Source organism: Heptranchias perlo, chromosome 6, assembly GCF_035084215.1.
Source record: "Heptranchias perlo isolate sHepPer1 chromosome 6, sHepPer1.hap1, whole genome shotgun sequence".
In the NCBI taxonomy this organism is placed as follows: Eukaryota; Metazoa; Chordata; class Chondrichthyes; order Hexanchiformes; family Hexanchidae; genus Heptranchias; species Heptranchias perlo.
The window spans coordinates 34,102,065-34,126,506 of record NC_090330.1 but is presented as its reverse complement, the minus strand read 5'-3'; the positions used below and the strand labels follow the sequence as shown (position 1 = coordinate 34,126,506).

The following is a 24,442-nucleotide window of genomic DNA, read 5'->3' as shown; positions in this document are numbered from 1 at the left end:
TCACTCGCCGCAGAATACCCAGCCTCTGACCTGCTCTCGTAGCCACAGTATTTATATGGCTGGTCCAGTTAAGTTTCTGGTCAATGGTGACCCCCAGGATGTTGATGGTGGGGGATTCGGCGATGGTAATGCCATTGAATGTCAAGGGGAGGTGGTTAGACTCTCTCTTGTTGGAGATGGTCATTGCCTGGGCTCATAAGTGGCAAGTAACATTCGCGCAAGTAACTGGCGCGAATGTTACTTGCCACTTATGAGCCCAAGCCTGGATGTTGTCCAGGTCTTGCTGCATGCGGGCTCGGATCGCTTCATTATTTGAGGGGTTGCGAATGGAACTGAACACTGTGCAGTCATCAGCAAACATCCCCATTTCTGACCTTATGATGGAGGGAAGGTCATTGATGAAGCAGCTGAAGATGGTTGGGCCTAGGACACTGCCCTGAGGAACACCTGCAGCAATGTCCTGGGGATGAGATGATTGGCCTCCAACAACCACTACCATCTTCCTTTGTGCTAGGTATGACTCCAGCCACTGGAGAGTTTTCCCCCTGATTCACATTGACTTCAATTTTACTAGGGCTCCTTGGTGCCACACTCGGTCAAATGCTGCCTTGATGTCAAGGGCAGTCACTCTCACCTCACCTCTGGAATTCAGCTCTTTTGTCCATGTTTGGACCAAGGCTGTAATGAGGTCTGGAGCAGAGTGGTCCTGGCGGAACCCAAACTGAGCATCGGTGAGCAGGTTATTGGTGAGTAAGTGCCGCTTGATAGCACTGTCGACGACACCTTCCATCACTTTGCTGATGATTGAGAGTAGACTGATGGGGCGGTAATTGGCTGGATTGGATTTGTCCTGCTTTTTGTGGACAGGACATACCTGGGCAATTTTCCACATTGTCGGATAGATGCCAGTGTTGTAGCTGTACTGGAACAGCTTGGCTAGAGGCGCAGCTAGTTCTGGAGCACAAGTCTTCAGCACTACAGCTGGGATGTTGTCGGGGCCCATAGCCTTTGCTGTATCCAGTGCACTCAGCCGTTTCTTGATATCACGTGGAGTGAATCGAATTGGCCGAAGACTGGCTTCCGTGATGGTGGGGATATCGGGAGGAGGCAGAGATGGATCATCCACTCGGCACTTCTGGCTGAAGATGGTTGCAAACGCTTCAGCCTTGTCTTTTGCACTCACGTGCTGGACTCCGCCATCATTGAGGATGGGGATGTTTGCAGAGCCTCCTCCTCCTGTTAGTTGTTTAATTGTCCACCACCATTCACGACTGGATGTGGCAGGACTGCAGAGCTTTGATCTGATCCGTTGGTTGTGGAATCGCTTAGCTCTGTCTATAGCATGTTGCTTCCGCTGTTTAGCATGCATGTAGTCCTGACTTGTAGCTTCACCAGGTTGGCACCTCATTTTTAGGTACGCCTGGTGCTGCTCCTGGCATGCTCTTCTACACTCCTCATTGAACCAGGGTTGATCTCCTGGCTTGTTGGTAATGGTAGAGTGAGGAATATGCTGGGCCATGAGGATACAGATTGTGCTGGAATACAATTCTGCTGCTGCTGATGGCCCACAGCGCCTCATGGATGCCCAGTTTTGAGCTGCTAGATCTGTTCTGATTATATTTATTAATAAATGTGTTATCATGTGATGACAGAATCAGCTATCAATATAACAAAGTCTTTCATCTAGTAAGGGTTGTGGTGCACTGTCAAATTTACATGACTGGCTCAAATAACCACAATCTGCTGAATCATGAAAAGACACAAACGGGTAGGAAAGGGTACCAATCACAAACCAGCAAATTATACAGATCCAACTAATCAAATAGCTCAATTCTTTTTCAAAGTTACCAACAGGAACTAGCAACTGCCATAAAATGAACCATTCAAATCGCTCACACTGGTTTCAGCTGCCATTTTTATTCTTGGCTTGGGTCAATATGTGTGTGTGTGTGTGTGTGTGTGTGTGTGTGTGTGTGTGTGTGTATAAAATAATAATGGGGCCTCATCAGAAGCCCCATTGGCGACTGTTCCCATGAGGAAAAATAGGCGAAGACCCATAAAGTCAGGTCTCCACCACATTATCATGAGACGTACATTTATGGGTGGAAGCTCCATTTAAAGCAAGTGGGAACTTCATTACAATATTTAATTGACACAGAGTACCATTCTGAAATGCGAAGACCTAACTGACTTATTATGTATTCTTCAGGAGCACCCCAATCACAGCATGTCATGCTTTACTTGGTACTGCATGAAAGAAGACATGCCAAGGTGATCATCATTCAGAAAAAAATGATTAGCCATACCCACTAAGATGTCACCATTCTACTTGCGGGTACTGTTGCACCCATCTGGCAATGACTATAGAAAAGTGTCTTCACAGGGTGTGGGTCAGCAGAGCTGGATGTAGAGCTGTACCATCTGCTGTAACAACATCTGCTTCTAACATGCATCATAGGCTGGTACAAGCGTACGGGCTTTCTTTGCCTTCATTTTTATGTCACTTCTTAAGCCCTTGCCTCTTCAGCCTTAGTAAAGGCTTTCATTACTTCCCTCAGGCATTTTGCCCCCCACCCCCATCCCATCCCTACTCTAACCAATCATGACTCCTTTGCCCTTTTAATTCCCTGCCACTATCTCAGGCTTGAATATCTCTTGAATAAGCCCACAGCTACCCTTCTGTACCTCTGGCATTCTCCAAAAGGCCCAATGAGCCACCCATATCTACCTCATTACAAATAGCAAAGCCAACTACTTCATCCTCCTCTGATGCCAATCATCTTGCCCAGTACATCCACCGAGGTACTTTTCTACCACTCGAAGGAAATTTCCTCCATCCTTTCCTCTCCCTCCCTCCAGTCATCTCCACCTACTTCTCCCCCCTCCATCTTCCTCTGTCTTGGTTCAATTATTCCCCCTGTCATCTGTAAGAATATAGATCTATGTTTTTACATTGCTTTTAAATACAGAACAGCTTATGTAGCAATTATGGTTAAACCACATGAGTAAATCAAAAACACACATCTTGTGTGCTGGAAGATCTTATCTTTTGATCACAACGACGCTCCAGAACAAAAGTTATAGTTCAGGAAGAGCAAAGACAGGAAGCAAGGGTTATTGAGATAACAATGTAGCAGGATATTAACCAGGACTTGAAGTTCGATGACCTAAGGGTAATGAAACACCTAACAAAGTTAACCTCAGCAAGAATTAGACAATGGAAGCTTGTTTTTAAAATGGTGTAAAAGAGATACAAAGCTTCACTCAGTGGGAACTTTGGCCATCTTCAAGAAGAGCCATCGTGAACAGCTTTGGAAAGAGAATCGCTCACTAATCCCAGGAGGTTCTTTACATGCAAATTTCTAGATGTAGGACTGCATGTACTGCTCTGTATGTAGTCTTAAGATGAAGGTTTTGAAACAATAATAAATTAAGTTAATTTTAAGACGTATTACTGCCTCTAGCTTATTGAATCTGTTATTAAAAGGATAAAGGAATTATCCTGCCAACACTCCCTAACCCTACTTGACCTGAAGACAGCAATTAGTCTTGACTACTTATGTGCAATGCCATGGAAGATCGACAAGTTAAGTAAATATTTTGAGCTAAGTGTTTTTTGAGATGAGAGCTTTTTTTAATGCCACTGAGGGGAACTAATATTTGTGCAGTGTCGAAGGGAAATGTTGACGTACTTTGATGCTGAGCTCAGATATTGTGACCAGCTTCAGTTAGTCATTTGGGCAGAGCGCGGCAAATGAGCATTTCAAGGTGCTGGTCATTGGAGACTCATTGAGAAAAGCCTCCCTGGCGCAGCATTATGTCAGTCAAAACCTCTGGAAAAACTTAATCTACTGTAAAGGTGAGAAAAAAAATCTTTACTTGTGTAAAAAACTGAGAAAAGGGAACTTTTGGGGAGAGGGAATGCAAGGACAAATAAAGTGCATTTTAAGCTGCAAATCGACCCTGGGAGACAGAGTACAAAAAATAAGGCACGTAATTGAAAAGAACAAATAAATTTACCTGTATCTTAAGCAAGATTTGTAAAGGTAATCACAAAAATTAAAGGGGAAGTGATAAAAAAATAAATCTTTACAGAGTTGGTTGGAATGTGGAAGTCTCTGCCACAAACTATTGTTAAAGCACAGTCAATAAATAAATTAATTTCAAAGGGATAGTTGCTTGGAAGAGAGAAATATTAATAGGTATGGGAGCAAGGAGGAGAGTGGGGTTAGACTAGGTGGCTCATATTAGTCGACCTCCTGTGGTATTGCATACGATAACTTAGAAAACATGGTCACGTACCTATCTCTGCTGTCTGTTGCTGTCTCTCTGTCTTCAGCTTCTTTCTCTTTTCTGTTCATTGCCTTTCTCCCATTAATTCTTTTTTTGCTTCTCACTCTGTTGTCATCTGCTTCCACCTTTTCTTTCCTTTCGGGTGGGAGGTACTGGACAGTATCGTGTGGTACGATGGGAAAAGGGGCACTAATGGCTGCAGACTGCATTTGGAGTGGGGGTTGTGGGGAAAATATGACCCTCAGTGCTCTCTTCTGATCCCTTCCCCCAACCTCCTCACTCCTATAGTGTCACCTACCCTTTCACCTTCCTACCACTCCCATCACTACCCCTTCCTCTTCTCCTTTGAACTACCCACTTCACTGCTTTCTTCCTCATTTCCTTTATTCTGTCAATCACTTCACCCGTATCCCTCCATCCACTTCCTACCACCAGAAGGCCTCTTACCCTTAACCAGTTTCCTTACTCCCCTCCTATCTATTTAATTCAAAGAAGCTTTGATTGCTTTCAAAATTCACGTAAAAAATCAAATTAAAATGAGGACAGAATCTGCCTGTCTGACTTACTCTCTGTCTTTCTCTTCTCTCTGGTATCAGATATTAGAATAGCTATCTCACAGATGGAAGTGATTAATATTAGCCTTTACTAACTGTCAACAAAATACAGGTGGAAATATCAGTTGTCTTCAAAATTCAATTGTATTTTTTTGAAAGATTGAAGTATCAAATGAAGACAGGCATACTCACTCTCACCCCCTTCGTCCCCAGTCTCAGGCCGTCAGTCTCACTCGCTTTGACTCCAGACTTACTTCCTCTCTCTCAGGTGAAAGCAATAATTAGCATTGACCTTTTGTGTTAATAAAACATAGGTGAGATAGTTAGTTGGCATCAAAATTCAACTTTTTTTTGAAACAGGTACCGTCTCAATCTCTCATATACTCTTTCCCTCTTGCCCGCGGCTTAATACACTTTCTAAAGTTAAAAAAGGGAACAGAAGTGTTGTATAGTGTAATTAATAAGGCTAATGGAATGTTGGCCTTTATCTTAAGTGGGTTGGAATTCAAAAGTGAGGCTTCAGTTCTACAGATGTAAGGAGTCGCACAACACCAGGTTATAGTCCAACAGCTTTATTTGAAATCACAAGCTTTCGGAGCTTTGCTCCTTCGTCAGGTGAAGTGAAGAGATGCATATAGGCACAGCATATAGTCAGAGAACAATGCCTGGTGATTACAGATAATCTTTCTAATTGCCCTTTATCACACCTTGGCAGAGAGATAATCACAGCAATCAAAGGAGTGAATGGTGTTCAAACAGGTTAGTCAGGGAAACATTACATCCAAGAGTACTGAGGTGGGGTCACAAGGGGTCAGATGTAGCAGATGCTGGGGTTTGTATTAAAAAGATAACTTTTTTTTGCTGGAAATCGCAGCAGGTCCGGCCACATCTGTGCATGGAGAACAAGCCAACTACGACTTGAGTCTGGATGACTCTACGTCAGGTGGGGTTACATGTAGTGTGACATGAACCCAAGATCCCGGTTGAGGCCGTCCTCATGGGTGTGGAACTTGGCTATCAATTTCTGCTCGACGATTTTGCGTTGTCGTGTGTCTCAAAGGCCGCCTCGGAGAACGCTTACCCGAAGATCGGAGGCTGAATGTCCTTGACTGCTGAAGTGTTCCCCGACTGGGAGGGAACCCTCCTGCCTGGCGATTGTTGTGCGGTGTCCGTTCATCCGTTGTCAGTGTCTGCATGGTCTCGCCGATGTACTATGCTCCAGGGCATCCTTTCCCGCAACGTATGAGGTAGACAACGTTGGCCGAGTCACAGGAGTATGAACCATGTACCTGGTGGGTGGTGTCCTCTCATGTGATGGTGGTATCTGTGTCGATGATCTGGCATGTCTTGCAGAGGTTGCCGTGGCAGGGTTGTGTGGTGTCGTGGTCGCTGTTCTCCTGAAAGCTGGGTAATTTGCTGTGAACGATGGTCTGTTTGAGGTTAGGTGGCTGTTTGAAGGCGAGTAGTGGAGGCGTGGGGATGGCCTTAGCGAGGTGATCGTCGTCATCGATGACATGTTGAAGGCTGCGAAGAACATGGCGTAGTTTCTCCGCTCCGGGGAAGTACTGGACGACGAAGGGTACTCTGTTGGGTAAGGGTATCAAGGGATATGGAACAAAGGCTCTGTGCAGAGCAGAAACTGATAAAATGATCCCTATGGTGTTTTAGTTTATGTGCATTCTTTTCTTTTGTTTCTCCGGTGGGAATTTATTTGGCTGCTGTTTTTCCTATTTCATCTCCTCTTCCTGTTATTTCTTTCAACTGCTTATATTTTACTTTTTATAATTTCATGTTGGGACATTTGGGATGGTCAGATAAAGACACTGGAACCAGGCAGGGAAGTTATTGCGTACAATTAAGGAGGAGTATCAAATGAGTATGTTCAAATTTGGGCTACAATGGAGAAGGCTGGGGTCAGGAGCCAGTGTGAGCAGGGAAGCAAGGTCACATATGGGGCTGTGGTGGGAGAAAAGTGGTTTGGGTACCAGTAAGGCCGGGACGGTGCTCAGGTTGGGGAAGTTGCAGAAGGCACATAAGAAGCAGAAAATTAAATTTAGTCAGGATGCTTAGCGACAAGTTGGCATGCAGGAAAATGTTTTCTAGGGATTTAGAAAATTGTAGAGTGAAGTTTACGTGTAAGAATAAGGATTTTAGTTAGAACTAATTTTTAATCGAGGGATTATGTTATATTAATTTTAGTTGTAAATTTCCCAGATGTTAGTTTTACCTGTAAATTTAGGGTTTGAATCTTGGTAGTTGAGGTGTGATGTCTTGCTGCTTCACAAATTTGCCAATTTAGTGCAACAGATAAAATGTGATGCATGGCCAAGAAATGCATGCACACAATATTTTTATTACATTACTAGTGGATCTCCCTCGGCCTTTGTTTTGTTTATTGCCACAGGAACACTTCGTTCATAATTGCTATTCATATTGGTAGAAACCTCAATGAACTCTACCTTCATCTTTGCTTTGAAATATGTTGCTATTAATGAGATGAACTCTTTACTCCAGAGATTTATTTTCATGGTTTTTGCAGTTGGAAATTTAAGCTGCTTTTAAACACTGTTATGTGCACATCAAATACTGAGTAAAACACCCCATTATTTGCAGAATTGACGTCAATGATGTTTGTTTGCCAATGGATTATCTAATCGCATAAAATGTGGTTTCATTGTTGATTGGAGAGCACTAACGGAATATTTATTTTTCCATTTAAAAAAAAATTGTGCTCTTCAGAGATGTTGTGGTGAGGACCAAAACACTTTTCATTACAGGCACAAGTATCAACATTAAGCATTCCCAGGTTTGGTATGGCATGGATAATATAAATTCAAACTTCTTCTGAACTACTTCAATAATGTGCCTTAGCCTCAGAACAGCACCCTAAGTCCATTCGACCAGTATAACAATTTTCCATTTCCCACACTAGCCATCCTGCGAACTGAGTGAGATTGTCATTCAGTGCCTCATTAGGGACAGTTTGCATTGTAAGCCCATGGAAGTAGATACTGCTAAAGCTCATTTCATACAGAAGCTCACCCTGAAAAAGAATCATCAAAAGTATCCGACTATGATGGCAGAGCTCCATCGCGTTGTAGGAAACCAAAGGAGAGCAATATCCCCTCAGCACAGGCCCAGACACCTTTTAAGCAGGCACTGCTGGCTATTGTGCTTGGGTGAATGCCAGTCAGTATAGTTGTTATAGATTAACCAATTCATTGCAGAAATATTTGAAGCATGCTTCCATAACTTGGTATTCTTAACTATCCAAAATGTACTTACCATAGCTGCGAAAAAAAGTAATGTGTTAGAAATATTGATACCTTTCCAATAAACACCAGCCGCAACAATTTTCATAAAGGTAGTCCCTTTAATGTAGAAAAACATCCCACGGAGGCCTAAAGAAAAACAGATGTCGAGCTAAAGAGGAACAATGAGGAGGGGATGGCCAAAATCTTGGTCAGTGGTGGGTTTTAAAGAAGATGGGGAAAGTAGAGGGGTTTAGAGAGGGAACTGCAGAGCATGGGGCCGAGGCAGCTGAAGAAATAGCCACCAATGCGGGGGGGGGGGGGGGGGGGGTGGGGGGCAGTGAACAAGAGGCCAGAGTCAAAAGGAACAGAAAGTTCTGAGGAGCTGGTCAAAGGAGGTTACAGTAATAGGGAGGGGCAAAGCCATTAGGGTATTTAAACACACTAATAACAATTTTTAACTTATGGCAATAGGGGACTGGAAGCCAATGTAGGTCAGCAAGGATAGGGAGTTGACCACAAAAATGTTCCCACTAAATTAACATTTCTTGCTTATGATAAGCACAGTGCTTCATTTGTAGTTTGTACAATTGTTCGAGTTAAACATATAGTGACAAGCATATATAAAATGATGGGAGTTCGGCCCCTTTCCCACATAAAACATTTATTGGGGTCTCATCCAAATTATGCATTTGCTATAATGTAAATGTACAACTAAAGTCAAAAGCACATCCACAGCACAGTTGTCACAGTATCGTTCACAGTAAGTAACAAGATCTGTGTAGTTTTTAAAATCACTTTTGGCTTTTATTCTCTGCATTTATTGACAAGGTTGATTGACTAAAACAATAGTAACCATTTTAACTTATGAATAGTCTAGAAATGACAGAAAAAGGTGCAAGACATGCATATTCTGTACGTGATATATGTACTGATTTGGCTATCCTTTGGAGGAGAAATAAAACATACAGCTTAAATGATTGCAGAACATGCTAAGTAAAAATGTCATTCATCCTTGTCTACTGGTACCAATTTGGTTACATTGGCTTGAATTATTAAAAAGAAAATGTTACTGAAACATGGCTATCCTCAGGACAAATTTCAGAGACAAGTTTTAATCGTCCATAAGCACAAAAGATAGGGGAGAAAAGAAGCTGACAATGATATAAAATAAGTGGTGTGCACTTTTTCTATGTCAATTTATAATGAACTATATTCAAACAATCTCAACATTTTTATTTGGATAATCTGTTGGTAAACATCAATACAACATCTATTGTTGATTTGATAACATCAATGTTGCACTCTTGTATGGTTTTTTTTCTGGGATAAACCCATTTATTAGCTTAATACTGTCACATGATTGCATACGATTTTACTGCTTAATGTCACAGATCTTATACACAATGGTAAGAATTACCATAGGAAAAAAAATTCACTTTAGTAACAGACACTTCAATGTTTTTATAGTTTTTGTCTGAAGAATGCATCAGAACCCTGATAAAATAAGTTTAATGTAAAATCAAATGTTGAAATTGTGAGATGTTGAATTCACTTGCCCTAGTTATGGAATACAAATTGGACAACACACAGCATATCACGTATGCTGTGGATGCGCTACGTGATTGATTTATACTACACCTTTATGAACTTTCCACTCAGATACCACAACTACTAATTCAAGGTAAACACAGCAACAGGCAACACCTGAAGCAATTTATAAAACAAATCAATTAAGGAATCCAGAGTCTCAGTTCTGAATCAAATTCTCTTTCCCCTCCAATCTCACCAGACGTGCTCAGTTCTAATACGTACAATTCGTTTGGTTGCACTTGGATTGCAACTTTTGCATTTAAAAAATTACATAGTGTGCATATATTGTACATAGCAGTGCTTACATCAACTGTTCAAGACACTGAAAAGTTGAATCACCAAGTATAAAGTCTCCTATAATACATTTTAATCAATCAGCAACCTTTTCCCAAACCATTTCTGATTTACATCTCGATCGATTGACTACTATCACAGGTCGTTCACTGAACATGAATGACTACTATTATGCAAAATAATAAAAACTGTTTTATACGCCATATATAAAAAAAAAGACAACCAGCAAACAGGACAATTAGCAATCTTGACCACAAATAAAAAGGAAAAACTAAAACCTTATGGCATTTGTAAACCATTGTTCATTCTGAGCCAATAATAAATAAAAAAGTGTTTTATAAACAGTAACTGCTCTTTGGTGCACAGCAGCTCTGATTAACAATGTACATACAAGGACATCAAACATTAGTGCAGAAAGTCTGTTTTTCAAAATTTCTTGCATAAATTTAGAGAAGTAATAGCACACTCCCCCTCAAGATTATTGACTTTTGCTTGATTAAAGTATACACCTGCACCAGCAATTGATTTTATGTTACAGCTTGCCGTCATTAACAGTTATTTTAAGATTCTTGTAAGTACAGTTTACAATTATTATACAGTTTAGTCCCTTGCATCCCACATATATGTTGTACATCTGATATATATTGCTTGTTTAAAAAATAATATAATAATTCCCTTCAGTGCCTTTTATATCCTGTAACACTATAACCTGGCAGTAAGTATAGGTTAAAATCAAGTCGTCTCTCTGGACACTCACATCTAAACATCCAATCAAGTAACCAAAATATAGCTATGTGATTGGATATTTCAAATCACAACTGCAGGCTACCAACTGTAAGACTATTATGTTGCAGGATACAGATTATATTAATAGTTTTATGATCTGCTCATACAGACATAGAGAAGACTAGTGTCTTGGTAATCTAGGACCCTGATTACATTTGTATCAACTACCACAGTGTCTGTGGGCCCCATGTATAATGTTATTATTTAAGGCAACAAGCTATGTTGATTTTAAATTTATTGCCTTTTTCAACACGGTTGTATTACTGTTAATGTCTGTTTCATAGCACAAAAAATCTGATACACAAGTTGTTCATATGTCATCAGTATCAAGCTTCTAACAGAGTTTCCTCTTCTAGAGAAGTGAACAGCATTCCAGTCTCAACGTCGTGTACCAGAGACATCTAAAGGGAAGAACATTCACAGTGGTTTAAAAAGTGACAAAACATAATTTGAAGGGAATTCATCTACTTAAAGGTCCTTTACACAGAATTCGATACTTTTTTCCTTTCCAATTTCCCCCTTTTCCCCCCTGAAGGTGTTGATGAGTGGTTGCATATAGTTTTGTTCTGAATTTTTTATTGTGCTCATCAAGGTGAGGGATTTCAGTACTGGGAAAGAAATTTTCTCCAATTCAGGCAGCCTATATTATCAAGCACTCCTAGGTCGGTATAGCACAGCCAAATGCAGAGTAAAGCTTCCTCTATTCCACACCAACATCATGCCTCAACATCAACCTCAGAAAAATACCCTGTAGTGCACTAACGCAACATTTTCCCTCATTTCCCAGAAACAAACCTGTGGCCTCTCTAAGTGAGACTGCCAATAGTACCAAATTGGATGGCGCATGAGTTAGACACCGGCCTTTCATCCCTCGGGACTTTGGTTTAAATCCAGTACCAACTGTTGAGTGTGAAAGTCTCATCTGTCTGCTGGCTGTAAAGATTCTACGTGAAATGAGTTTGCACAATCTCAATCCAGTTCCTAGTGGGCCTGGGCCTACAGCATTAAACTATCCCTAATTGGCTTCAGTATAGTTCTACAGGTGCCGACAGATCTCTGGTATCCCGCCCAATGCTGGCAGGTCATTTGATTATGAAAGGCATCGCAACTAAGCATTTCCCAGAAGGCATTACTGGGTAGTGATAAGCGAATGAGAACAATGGTGGACTTTTCTCCTCCCTGGATTTGCAACAGAGGTTAACTATATTGCTTCTGCCTGCTGGCCCATCTGAGGTCTGTGAACAACAGAGATCAAGGTCAGAGCATTGCTTAGTATTATCTACACTTTTACACATTCTTTCCTCCCCCTTCCTCCAATTTTATAATATTTTTCTTTTTAGGTCAGGCAGTCATGTCCATTCTCTGACTGAAATAATAGGCAGAAGACACACTCCCAAAACTTTGTTTTTACCAATTTAAATGGTCCGATCCATCATCTATTTCACTTAGGCTTCCTTCAGATCTTGGTGAAATAGTCACTACATAGGGATTCTTAGGAAGTTAAACTTGATCTTACCACTGCTTAGCACAGCACACCAGTGCACTATTCCAGTGAACTGAAACATTTCATCTACAATATAACAGCTGAGTCTCAGCCTCAAGTGCCTGAAAGGTAAATCACTGAATGCTTACTTCTTATTTTTGAAGCCTTCATCCACATATCGTGGTTAAGACCAGTGAGAGAAAATCACTAAGGATCCTTCATCCTTTAATGAAACGGTTGAACAAGGAAATAACTCAAAAATAATATTTGGTCATTACTTATGGTCATGAAAGTTTTGGTGATTGTTTTGGAAAACAAGTCACAATCCAACTCAGCCTCTAGCAATGAAAATATCTAAATGCTTGCTAAAAAGCATGTCAGATGAAAGCAACATTGCACTAAAAGTGCACAAATGGCAAACTACTTTGCATGTGATGGTGGTAAGGGTTGCTCTATAACTGGCCCTGTTCTATCACAGATAACTGGCTAAAGGACTTTAAACTGGAGTGAGATTGCTCCCTCATGGTATTTAACTATGAGGATAACTATGACCATAAGGCAGAGAATTATGGCAGCATCAAACTGGATGCTTCCCCTTCCAATGTTACTTGGCCATCCTCCCCCACCCCGTAGGAATGTAAACACGATGCTTGTGTGTTGATTTTGTATCTTAGCAGAGAGACTCTGCTTTGCCCATTTTAGGTCAGCTCTTCAAGTTGATAAACTGTCCTTGAAGGCAACAATTGTGACTTGTGCGAAAGGCTTTCTTCAAGACATCGCATAAAACAAAAGCTTTTAGAAGGTATCAAGTCAAACTCAAAACAGAAATTTTCTAAAAACAATTCTCAATCTCGATGACAGATGCTTCAAGGCTGAAGGCATGGTTTTGCATACAAGTAGTGGTAATGTGGTCAATATGAATCTTTGGGGGACAGGAAGAGAAAAAAATAACTACGTGAGAGTACCATGTGTTAAAAAGGAATCCCTAATGATTCATCTCATTGATATCCTGACCTTATCTATAGTATATAAAGCATGAAAATATATAGTGTGAAAATATCACAGAGCAAACCAAACACTTTGTACTTAACTTTACAAAACATTATTTGAACTATACATTTGTGATAATACTAAATGCAACAGATATTATAAATTGCCATATTTCTACTATGATCTTATTACATTTAGAACCAGTAGTATTTTTACTATTTTTACCTTCATTACGTTGACTGCTTTGTAGATGCCCGGTCTATTGAAACTGCAGCATTTTGATTTGGAACTACAAATGTTGGGGCGGGGGAACGAAAGATAAGAAAAACAGCATTAAAATTGATGTCTTGAGCTTAGCACCATTCTTCTCATTTGGAACTTTTAGGTAAAATATTAAGGCCTGAAAATTTGGGAATGCCCAATTTTGGACGGCGAAGTTACCCTGTGCACAAATGGAGAGGTCCGTGGAGCCCCGGATATTGGGCCTCGGATCTCATTACTATGAGGCCAGCGTTGCGATAGGAGCCCTCCGGGAAGAAGGTACGAAGATCGAGCCGCTGATAGTGCCGCAGCGGCCCTCGGGTAAGTGTAGGATTGCAGGCCTCGGTGGGGTTGGGAAAGAGGGGGTGCTGCTGCATGGGTGTTGTAATCAGGCCTCAGGGAGGTGGATCGGTGGCCTGGGGTTGGGGGTGGAATCACCAGCCTCAGGGAGCCAGGGGAGAGGAACATCGCATGTCGGGGCCAGGGCCTGGAGGTCAGGGGTCAGGGCCAGCAGCGGCAGCGTTCGGGCTGGTGTACACTTGGTAAGTAATAAACTTATTTCTTTTTTTTTTAATTCAGGCAATCTATAGGGTTGGTTTCCCTGAGTTGCAGCATTTACAAACAGCCTAACGCCTGCTTCAGGCATGGGTAAAGATTGTCTTTTGTTTGTCCTTACCCAATATGGTGGGCAGTGCACTTCCTGTTGGAAGTATGCGCACACTTCCTGCCCGACATTTTGGGGCCTTAGGAGGCCACTTAGTTGCCTGAAAAACTGGTACAACATGACAATTTCTAGGCCTAAATGTTATATTTATTAAAAGCATAACATTAAAAAATTTGCTTCCCTGAGGAATATGTATGGGCAGTTCACAATTTTCCTGCACACACCAACATTTTTGTGCAAGTCTGCGTCTGCATATGCATATGGTGGTGAGAGTCGCCCATGTAACTGGCTCACCAACTCTGTTGCACACTAAATTCAGACTCCAAGTATACTCACTAGCAAAGGCAATAAGCTTAAAGGAGCAATAAAGGAACAGTTTGCTTCATGTATAATCTTTTACCTCAGAAGGTGGATTGTAAATGTTTGGGGGTAGGGAGGAAAGAGAGAAAAGAGCCAGTGGGACGAACAGGTTCATTCAGGTTGAAATTGAAGTATCAGGTAGCTTGTGCCCCTTTTCAGAGGCAGACACATGAAGCTACCTCCATAGATATCACCCCACTCCCTGCCCATTAAAAGGGAGGAGTGGAGGAACAGCACCCAAGGTAATGATATGAGGTGACGCATTTTAGTTAAAAATATAACCGCAATAATTATACTCTGACTGGAAGTAGACTTGGTGCTATGGAAGAGTAGAAGAATTTGGGGGTAGAGGCTCACAGGATATTAAAGGCAACAAAGTAGGTTGAAGTATAAAATATAAAAGCTAAGAGGTAGTGATAAGCCTAGATAAAACCTTTCAAGATCTCAGATAGAGTGCTGGATGCAGTATTGGGCTCCACACTATGGGAAGGATATTGACACTTTAGAGAGGGTACAACACAGTTTCTATAGGATGCTGCCCAGTATGAAGAAATATAAATACGAAGACAGGCTTGAAAAATTGGATCTTTTTTCGTCAGAATAAAGCAGATTACAGGGCGATATATGATATGATGGAAGTTATGAAATGACAGGATAGAGGAGATAGAAGCAGACTGTTTCCACAAATTGAGGGGGGGGGGGTGTCAAGAGCAAGATTAAATGCAAGAAATTTCAAACAGACAGCATGAGAAACTTTCTTACACAGAGTTGTGAGGCTGTGGAATTCACTTCCTGGGTTAGTGGTTCAGGCAGAAACTATGTCAACATCAAGATTAAACTGGCTAAGTGCATGAAGGAAAAAGGGTTAAAGGGATATGGAAACAGGGTGGGTAAATATGATTCCTTGCTTGCATGGAGGGCAAATGCCAACATGAACTGGTTGGGAGGAATGGCTGTGTTGTAAAATCCATGTATTTCTATGTTTGATATTTAGAAGCTAGATTTGATTAGAAGCCTTGAAATGGGATCTGATGATAGAATTATAGAACATTACAGCACAGAAGGAGGCCGTTTGGCCCATCATAGAATCATAGAAGTTACAACATGGAAACAGGCCCTTCGGCCCAACATGTCCATGTCGCCCAGTTTATACCACTAAGCTAGTCCCAATTGCCTGCACTTGGCCCATATCCCTCTATACCCATCTTACCCATATAACTGTCCAAATGCTTTTTAAAAGACAAAATTGTACCCGCCTCTACTACTGCCTCTGGCAGCTCGTTCCAGACACTCACCACCCTTTGAGTGAAAAAATTGCCCCTCTGGACCCTTTTGTATCTCTCCCCTCTCACCTTAAATCTATGTCCCCTCGTTATAGACTCCCCTACCTTTGGGAAAAGATTTTGACTATCTACCTTATCTATGCCCCTCATTATTTTATAGACATCTATAAGATCACCCCTTAACCTCCTACTCTCCAGGGAAAAAAGTCCCAGTCTATCTAACCTCTCCCTATAAGTCAAACCATCAAGTCCCGGTAGCATCTTAGTAAATCTTTTCTGCACTCTTTCTAGTTTAATAATATCCTTTCTATAATAGGGTGACCAGAACTGTACACAGTATTCCAAGTGTGGCCTTACTAATGTCTTGTACAACTTCATCAAGACATCCCAACTCCTGTATTCAATGTTCTGACCAATGAAACCAAGCATGCCGAATGCCTTCTTCGCCACCCTATCCACCTGTGACTCCACTTTCAAGGAGCTATGAACCTGTACTCCTAGATCTCTTTGTTCTATAACTCTCCCCAACGCCCTACCATTAACGGAGTAGGTCCTGGCCCGCTTCGATCTACCAAAATGCATCACCTCACATTTATCTAAATTAAACTCCATCTGCCATTCATCGGCCCACTGGCCCAATTTGTCAAGATCCCGTTGCAATCCTAGATAACCTTCTTCACTGTCCACAATGCCACCAATCTTGGTGTCATCTGCAAACTTACCAACCATGCCTCCTAAATTCTCATCCAAATCATTAATATAAATAACAAATAACAGCGGACCCAGCACCGATCCCTGAGGCACACCGCTGGACACAGGCCTCCAGTTTGAAAAACAACCCTCTACAACCACCCTCTGTCTTCTGTCGTCAATCCAATTTTGTATCCAATTGGCTACCTCACCTTGGATCCCGTGAGATTTAACCTTATGTGACATCGTGTCTGTGCCGGCCGAAAAAGAGCTATCCAGCTTAATGATCATTGATATTGTAATAAAGGCTTGGATACAAAGGTGAAATACTTTAAGGAAGCAAACTTGGGTGCTCTGAGAGGAGCTCCAGGGAGGATGAAATAGGATGCAGAATTTAAAAAAACAGAAGCAAAAATAGAACTTTAAAAAAAAACAACCATTTTAAGAGAGGAGAAAAAGAAACACAGCATACCAAGGGCACAGTGGTTGAACAAGGTCAAGAATAACTTAAAAGCCAAGCAGAAATATTTCAAGAAGGAAACAAAATGTAGTGAGGTTTAAGAGCCATACAAAAGTCAGTTGATGACCACTAAAATGAGTATCAGAGAACTAGAACTGGAAGTCATAGTCTCAAGATAAGGGGTCGGCCATTTAGGGCCGAGATGAGGAAAAATTTCTTTACTCAGAGGGTTGTGAATCTTTGGAATTCTCTACCCCAGAGGGCTGTGAATGCTCAGTCATTGAGAATATTCAAGACTGAGATCGATAGATATTTGGACACTAAGGGAATCAAGGGATATGGGGATAGGGCGGGAAAGTGGAGTTGGCATAGAAGATCAGCCATGACCTTACTGAATGGCAAAGCAGGCTCGAGGGGCCGTATGGCCTACTCCTGCTCCTATTTCTTATGTTCTTATTAGAAGAGATAAGAGGACAGTAGATAGGCAGAATGTACCAACCAATACGACTGATCAAAGATTTTTTTTAAAGCTAGGTTAGTAGCTGATGGCTCATAGCACCCAGACTAGGCAAGTCAGTCACCAATGATATACTCCATGAGTATGACTGCAGCGCAGTCCCTTATGTGGTGTTCAACATTGTCACCGGAGCATCCTTCTCCACCAGCTCTCCAGCTTCGTGGCACTGCCCTGCACTACCTGTCCCAACGTAGCCAGCACATCTCAAACAATGGTTTCTCCTCCTACCTCCATACAGCTAGTCGAAGGATCTGCCTCTGTACCTCCTTTACCTCACCTACATGCTGACCCACGGTGACATCATCTGTAGGAATGGGGTCAGCTTCCTCAAGTGTGCTGACGGCACTCAGCTCCTACCTCTTTGCTACTTGCCTCATCCCCACAACCACTTCTGTGCTATCAGACTGCTTGTCTGATATTAAATCATGGATGAGGCAGAATTTCCTCCAATAGAACATTTAGAAGACTGAAGCCATCGTTTCTGGCCTCTGCCAAAAACTCCACTCCCTGCTCACTGGGTCTTTTCACGGGTTAAATCAAGACTGTATGCAACCTCGGCATCATGTTCGACCCGGAGCTGGGGTTCAAACCCAACAGCCTATCCATCACCAAGACCACTAATTTATCACCTCTGTAACATTGCCCACTTCGTCCCCTCCACCAACAAAACTCTTATCTATGCTTTTGTAACCTTTAGAGTAAACTTCTCAAACACCAGTTAACCTAACATTGTAGCATGACAAATGTACAAAAGCATATTAATATCTTTGTTCATCTGAAGATTTAGAGGCCAGGGGTAGTCAGCATAGTTTTAGAAGAAACAGATGAAACCCGACAAATCTTCTGGAATTCTAAGATGGTAACTAACTTAGTGGATCAGGGCATCTTGTGCATATAATTTAAAGTGGTTTTCTGAAGGTTTTTGATAAAGCTACATGTGAGATTTTTAAAGAAGACTATGGATTGGGTAATTAATAGCTATTTAGACAGATGAATTGAAAACTCGCTTGGCAAAAGGAAGTAGCAGCAGAAAACTTTAAACATGTACACAATGAAGGAGGATGCTTATGTGTATGAGGTTATTTATCAAGACAATTCTTCCTGACCAATTAAATGTATTTTAATTCAAGAAAAATGTATTCTTTATCGACATATATAGCCAACAATGCATAAAATTGTGGAAAAAATTACCACCTTTGGAAGTTTCTTCATCTGATTCGTCATCTATCCAGTGCTGATCCGTCCCTAACAATCGGTTTTGAGATTCACTCAAAGGTCTAGGAGGAAGTGACTGTCCATCTGCAATACTGTGACAAAGAACAATAGCACCAATATATATTACAACAACAACTTGCATTAATATAGAGCCTTTAATGTAGTAAAATGTCCCAAGGTGCTTCACAGGAGTGTAATTAGGCAAAAATTGACACCAAGTCAAAGGAGGAGACATTAGGGCAGGGAGGTAGGCTTTAAGGAGTGTATTAAAGGAGAGAGAGATGGAGAGGTTTAGGGATGAAATTCCAGAGCTTATGCCCTAAGTGGCTGAAGGCATGGCCGCCAATGGTGGGGTGAAGAAAGTGGGGGGTGCACAAGAGGCCAGAGTTGGAGGAACACAGACTTCAGAGGGTTGTAGGACTGGAGGTGGTTACGGAAATAGGGAGGGGTGAGGCCATGGAAAGATTTGAACACAAGGATGAGAAATTTAAAATTAGGGTTAAGGTACATTGTAGGGGCTGAGAAGAAGCTTTAATCTGCATGTGGTTTATGGAAAAACCTGACCAGAGTGCCTGATGCTGGCATAAGGTGGCCAAAATTGAAAAGTGTTCCATTCCTCAGCACTGACATCTTACTTTGAATAGCATAAAATTTTAAACAATATGAATTAAAAAAGTGTTAAATATTTTTCACAGAAGATATCTGACATAAACTGACTATTCCAATGATATTTACTGTAGCATTGCCATGTAATTCTCACTATCTACCACTGGTTTTATGACAACATGTGAAAAACCAAACACCCTGCAACTTCTGGGAGCTTAGTGAGATAGAGGAAGGGAAGCTGGTGACCATTGCTGGGGAAGGGAGCAAATGACTCAGGTAGAAGCAATGCAGAAAACTCCTGAGGGTATGAACTTGTTCGATAAGGATATGGTGCTGGATACCTACGATGCAGACAACAATAGCGACACAGAGAATAAAAATTACAGGCAGCACCAAAGCACTGTACAGCAAATAATTACTCAGAGGAGGAAGTAGCACTTTTGAGTTAATTGATTATGGTAGACAGTGGAAACTAGTGTGTGGAATTTGCACGATGCGGGTGTTTCCAGAACAACCTCAGGGGAGGGGGGAGCAAAGAGGTGATGCTGTTGAGAAACGGCAAGTGTTAATAGTGGGGTGGCTGCAATCATCAGTGGGGTGGCTGCAATCATCAGTGGGGTGGCTGCAATCATCAGTGGGGTGGCTGCAATCATCAGTGGGGTGGCTGCAATCATCAGTGGGGTGGCTGCAATCATCAGTGGGGTGGCTGCAATCATCAGTGGGGTGGCTGCAATCATCAGTGGGGTGGCTGCAATCATCAGTGGGGTGGCTGCAATCATCAGTGGGGTGGCTGCAATCATCAGTGGGGTGGCTGCAATCATCAGTGGGGTGGCTGCAATCATCAGTGGGGTGGCTGCAATCATCAGTGGGGTGGCTGCAATCATCAGTGGGGTGGCTGCAATCATCAGTGGGGTGGCTGCAATCATCAGTGGGGTGGCTGCAATCATCAGTGGGGTGGCTGCAATCATCAGTGGGGTGGCTGCAATCATCAGTGGGGTGGCTGCAATCATCAGTGGGGTGGCTGCAATCATCAGTGGGGTGGCTGCAATCATCAGTGGGGTGGCTGCAATCATCAGTGGGGTGGCTGCAATCATCAGTGGGGTGGCTGCAATCATCAGTGGGGTGGCTGCAATCATCAGTGGGGTGGCTGCAATCATCAGTGGGGTGGCTGCAATCATCAGTGGGGTGGCTGCAATCATCAGTGGGGTGGCTGCAATCATCAGTGGGGTGGCTGCAATCATCAGTGGGGTGGCTGCAATCATCAGTGGGGTGGCTGCAATCATCAGTGGGGTGGCTGCAATCATCAGTGGGGTGGCTGCAATCATCAGTGGGGTGGCTGCAATCATCAGTGGGGTGGCTGCAATCATCAGTGGGGTGGCTGCAATCATCAGTGGGGTGGCTGCAATCATCAGTGGGGTGGCTGCAATCATCAGTGGGGTGGCTGCAATCATCAGTGGGGTGGCTGCAATCATCAGTGGGGTGGCTGCAATCATCAGTGGGGTGGCTGCAATCATCAGTGGGGTGGCTGCAATCATCAGTGGGGTGGCTGCAATCATCAGTGGGGTGGCTGCAATCATCAGTGGGGTGGCCTTTTCTTCAGCTATGACTGGGGGCCCCAAATGGTCTGCTGCCTCCCAGGTACTAAGACAAGGTAGTGGAATAGAGCAGGTGGAGAAGATTCTGAAAAGGAAGGGTGAGCAGCCTAAATCATGGTTTAAGTTGGAACTAACAACTTAGGGAAGCACAGAATAAAGATTTTGTAAACAGAGTTTGAGGAGTTAGGTGGACCTCAAGGATAGTAGCTGAAGGATTACTCTCAGTGCAGTGTACTGGGTCAGTCAGAGAGAAGCAAATCACACATATCCACAATTGGCTTGAGAAATGTGCAGATGAAAGGGTTTCAGATATCTAGGACACTGGGAGGAGTTCTGGGCAGAGGAAGCTTTAGAAACCAGGACCAATGTCCTTGCAGAAAGATTAAATGGGTCAGCAGTACTTGAACTAATGAGACAAATCTTAGAGCATATGGAGCACAGATTGAGGTGTTACAAAGGATAGGTGAAGGAAATAACAAGAAAAAGTAGAAGGAAAAGGAGTGCTAAGAAGTATGAATGGGTCAGGGTTGCAGCATTTATAAGCAAATGTAAATATATTAAATTGAAGTTGGTGAACAAGAGATACTAATGGCGAATGGAGGGACATCAGGTGTAGCTTTGATGGAATCTTGCCTTCAGCTGGGAAAAGAATGGGAACTAAATATTTCTGGCTAGAATATTTTCAGGGGTTACAAAAGGCAGGGCGGCCATATTCATTAAAGATACAACTACATCTATAGAAAGGAGTGTTTTTAATTAATGGTTGTGCTCAGGGTCTGCCTGGGCTAAATTAAGAAATAATAAGAGATCTGTTGCCACATTGGGAGTACATTACAGACCACTGAATAGCAGGAAAGAAATCAAGGATAAGGTTTATTAGCAATTGAGAGGTTTGTAGTAATAAAAAGTTGTAACTAAGGGGACTTTAACTATCTTATGGTAAACTGTGACAAGTCAAATGTTTGTGGTTAAAATGAGGAAGGATTTTTAGAATGAATCCAGGATTATGATGTTACATGAGCAACAGGTAAGGATACAGTGCAAGGTCTGGCTCTGGACAATGAAACAGGAAAAGTATGTGATCCAAAGGTTGGAAAGCGGTGACCACAACCAAATTAGGTTCACAATGAAAATAAAGAAAATGAAAAAAAGAAAAAGGAGGTAGAGATAAAGGCGGACAATTGGAAATTACCTAATTTCAATTATCATTCATGAGGAAGCACCAGGAAATTCTGGGGCAGCACAATGGGGACGGAGACCTGACGTAATGGGTTTCAATACTGCGCCGGTGGAATGCTGATTTGCCCGATGCGGGACAGAGGAAAATCACCCCTATGCTCTAAATGATAAAATTCTTAACAGACTGGAGAATGAGAAATTTAGGGATGCAGATACATAGATCTTGATAGGTGAGGGTATGGAGAGAAAAAAGACAAATGGGATTCTGGCTTTAATATATAGAGGAATTGAATAGGAACAGGAACAGGCCATTTAGCCCTTAGAGCCTGTTCCGTCATTCAATGAAATCGTGGCTCATCTGTATCCTAACTCCATTTACCCGCCTTGGCTCCATATCCCTTAATATGCTTGGCCAGCAAAAATCTATCGGTCTCAGATCTAAAATTATTAATTGAGCTAGCATCTACTGCGTTGTGTAGGAGAGTGTTCCACATTTCTACCACCCTTTGTGTGAAGAAGTGTTTCCTAACTTCTCTCCTGAATGGTCTGGCACTGATTTTAAGGTTATGTCCCCTTGTCCTAGACTCCCCCACCAGCGGAAAAAGTTTCTCTCTATCTACCCTATCAATTCCTTTCAAAATCCTAAATCAAATCACCTTTTAACATTCCATTAGCCTTTTTGGTTATTTTTTGTACACTACATTTTATTGATCTGTGTACATGGATACATAAAAACAAAGTAACAATGTTGAATTTGTACAAGACATTAAGCCAGGGTGTCCAAGCTTTTGTCTCTGTTGGCCACATAGATGTGTACCATGGAGCCTAGGGAGGCACATATAAAGTTTAAATCCTGGCAGCAGCAACAAATAATTGATTTCCAATAATTCATCTTTTCAATGGGGATCAGAAAAGGTTAAGTATCATTTATAAATGAGGTGCTTTAAAAGATATATCGGATTCAACTCGGGGAAGAGGAAGGCAAACAGATATTTTAATAATGATAATTGAAATAGTTTCAAAACTGATACTTTTTATCACCAGTAGGGGGAGAAATTAAAACCAGATGGAAGAGTCATTGGTGCGTTCCTCAATCTGGAGTTATATTGGAGATGAAAGATGGATGTGTCAATTTTCTATTGCAACAAATATTTGTCCAGTTTAATTGTTGCAGTTGGAAGCTTGTCCATTACTGTTTGCTTTATCAGGTAACACTGATTTTGCGTGAACACTTTCGCAAATTACAACATTGTGCTAATGAAAAACAATTCAACAGGCAGCAGCAAATGCAGTTAACTAAAGGGAATATTAAATTAATAGATGTTCATAAATAAAAGAAGTAGTACATGTACTTTTTGGCAGGTTCAGTGTGGTTGATTGTGTTGGGTTGTTCTGCATCTTGATTGACCAGGCGAGTTGGATAAGAACACCCATCACCTTGGCTGAATGATAAAAACAGTCAGATAACAATACATTTTCACCATCAGCAATGGGAATTATCATAGAAGTAAGCATATTCAAACATGTTTGGAGCATTGTAAATGCGTTTCTTTTAGGGAGTATTAAAACTGGAGCAAGATGGCCAATGACTTCCCTCTTAGTACTTTTCTGAACATTTAAAAAAAATCTTGTTTTACAATTCATTAACATTTCCTATGTTATTTAAATAGTATTGGGATATTTAAGGTATGGATTAATTTGGGCTTTCATATAAAAGACTAACTCTAGCCAATGCATAAATTTTAAACCACTATGTTTAAATACAAATGCTTAAGCTCAGTACTTAACAGCACTGTATTTTTAGTTTTACACTTTCAATATATTAAGTTATGAGAATTCTCATTTAAACCCAAGAACATTTTGATCGTCTATTAGCTATTTGAAAACATCATCAGAAGTAATAATTGCTCCTGCTTTTTTTACTCTTTTCCCAAAGGTTCATGTTGGGGCATGGCTCCACAGGCCATTCTTCAAAATTTCTATGATTATATGCGTTGCACATATAATGTTAACAGTCTTTTTGTCATGGCAGCATCAATCCCAAGTCCAATCCTGTCCTCAACAGACACCCCCATGTGCACGTTCCAGGAAGGGTCATTGGGAAATAGCTGACTTCTCACTCACTCAGGGACACTGAAGCCAAATGAATGGCCCTGCTGTCACTTTGGGTGAGATCAGTTAACTCAGCACAAGTGAGGGATTGAACCTGGACTTTACAGATCTGTATGGCTTAGTACCACACCATGTGCACGTACCCACTGAGCCACTGTGTTTTCATTCAAGAATAAATTTTATCTAGTAATAATCCAGAATTCTGCATAAAGCTTGTGGACAAATCTACAGTTTAAACTATTTCCCATAAGCAAGA

At 41.7% G+C, this 24,442-nt stretch overlaps 1 protein-coding gene across 4 annotated transcripts in view; it reads right to left on the bottom strand.

Annotated features, from left to right (window-relative positions):
• Nucleotides 1–8,880: 8,880 nt before the first annotated feature.
• LOC137322880 (palmitoyltransferase ZDHHC20-B-like) overlaps nucleotides 8,881–24,442 on the bottom strand; it is an 88,973-nt gene continuing 73,411 nt past the window's right edge. For 3 of the 4 annotated variants that reach the window (XM_067986067.1, XM_067986071.1, XM_067986069.1), the window contains 4 exons: nucleotides 23,427–23,516; nucleotides 18,674–18,786; nucleotides 13,470–13,533; nucleotides 8,881–11,172 (listed from right to left, as the gene is read on the bottom strand). In XM_067986067.1, the coding sequence (XP_067842168.1) occupies nucleotides 13,475–13,533; nucleotides 18,674–18,786; nucleotides 23,427–23,516 (262 nt within the window). In that variant the 3' untranslated portion in view covers nucleotides 8,881–11,172; nucleotides 13,470–13,474. The remainder of the gene's footprint in view (nucleotides 11,173–13,469; nucleotides 13,534–18,673; nucleotides 18,787–23,426; nucleotides 23,517–24,442) is intronic. The other variant, XM_067986068.1, reaches the window with a different exon arrangement.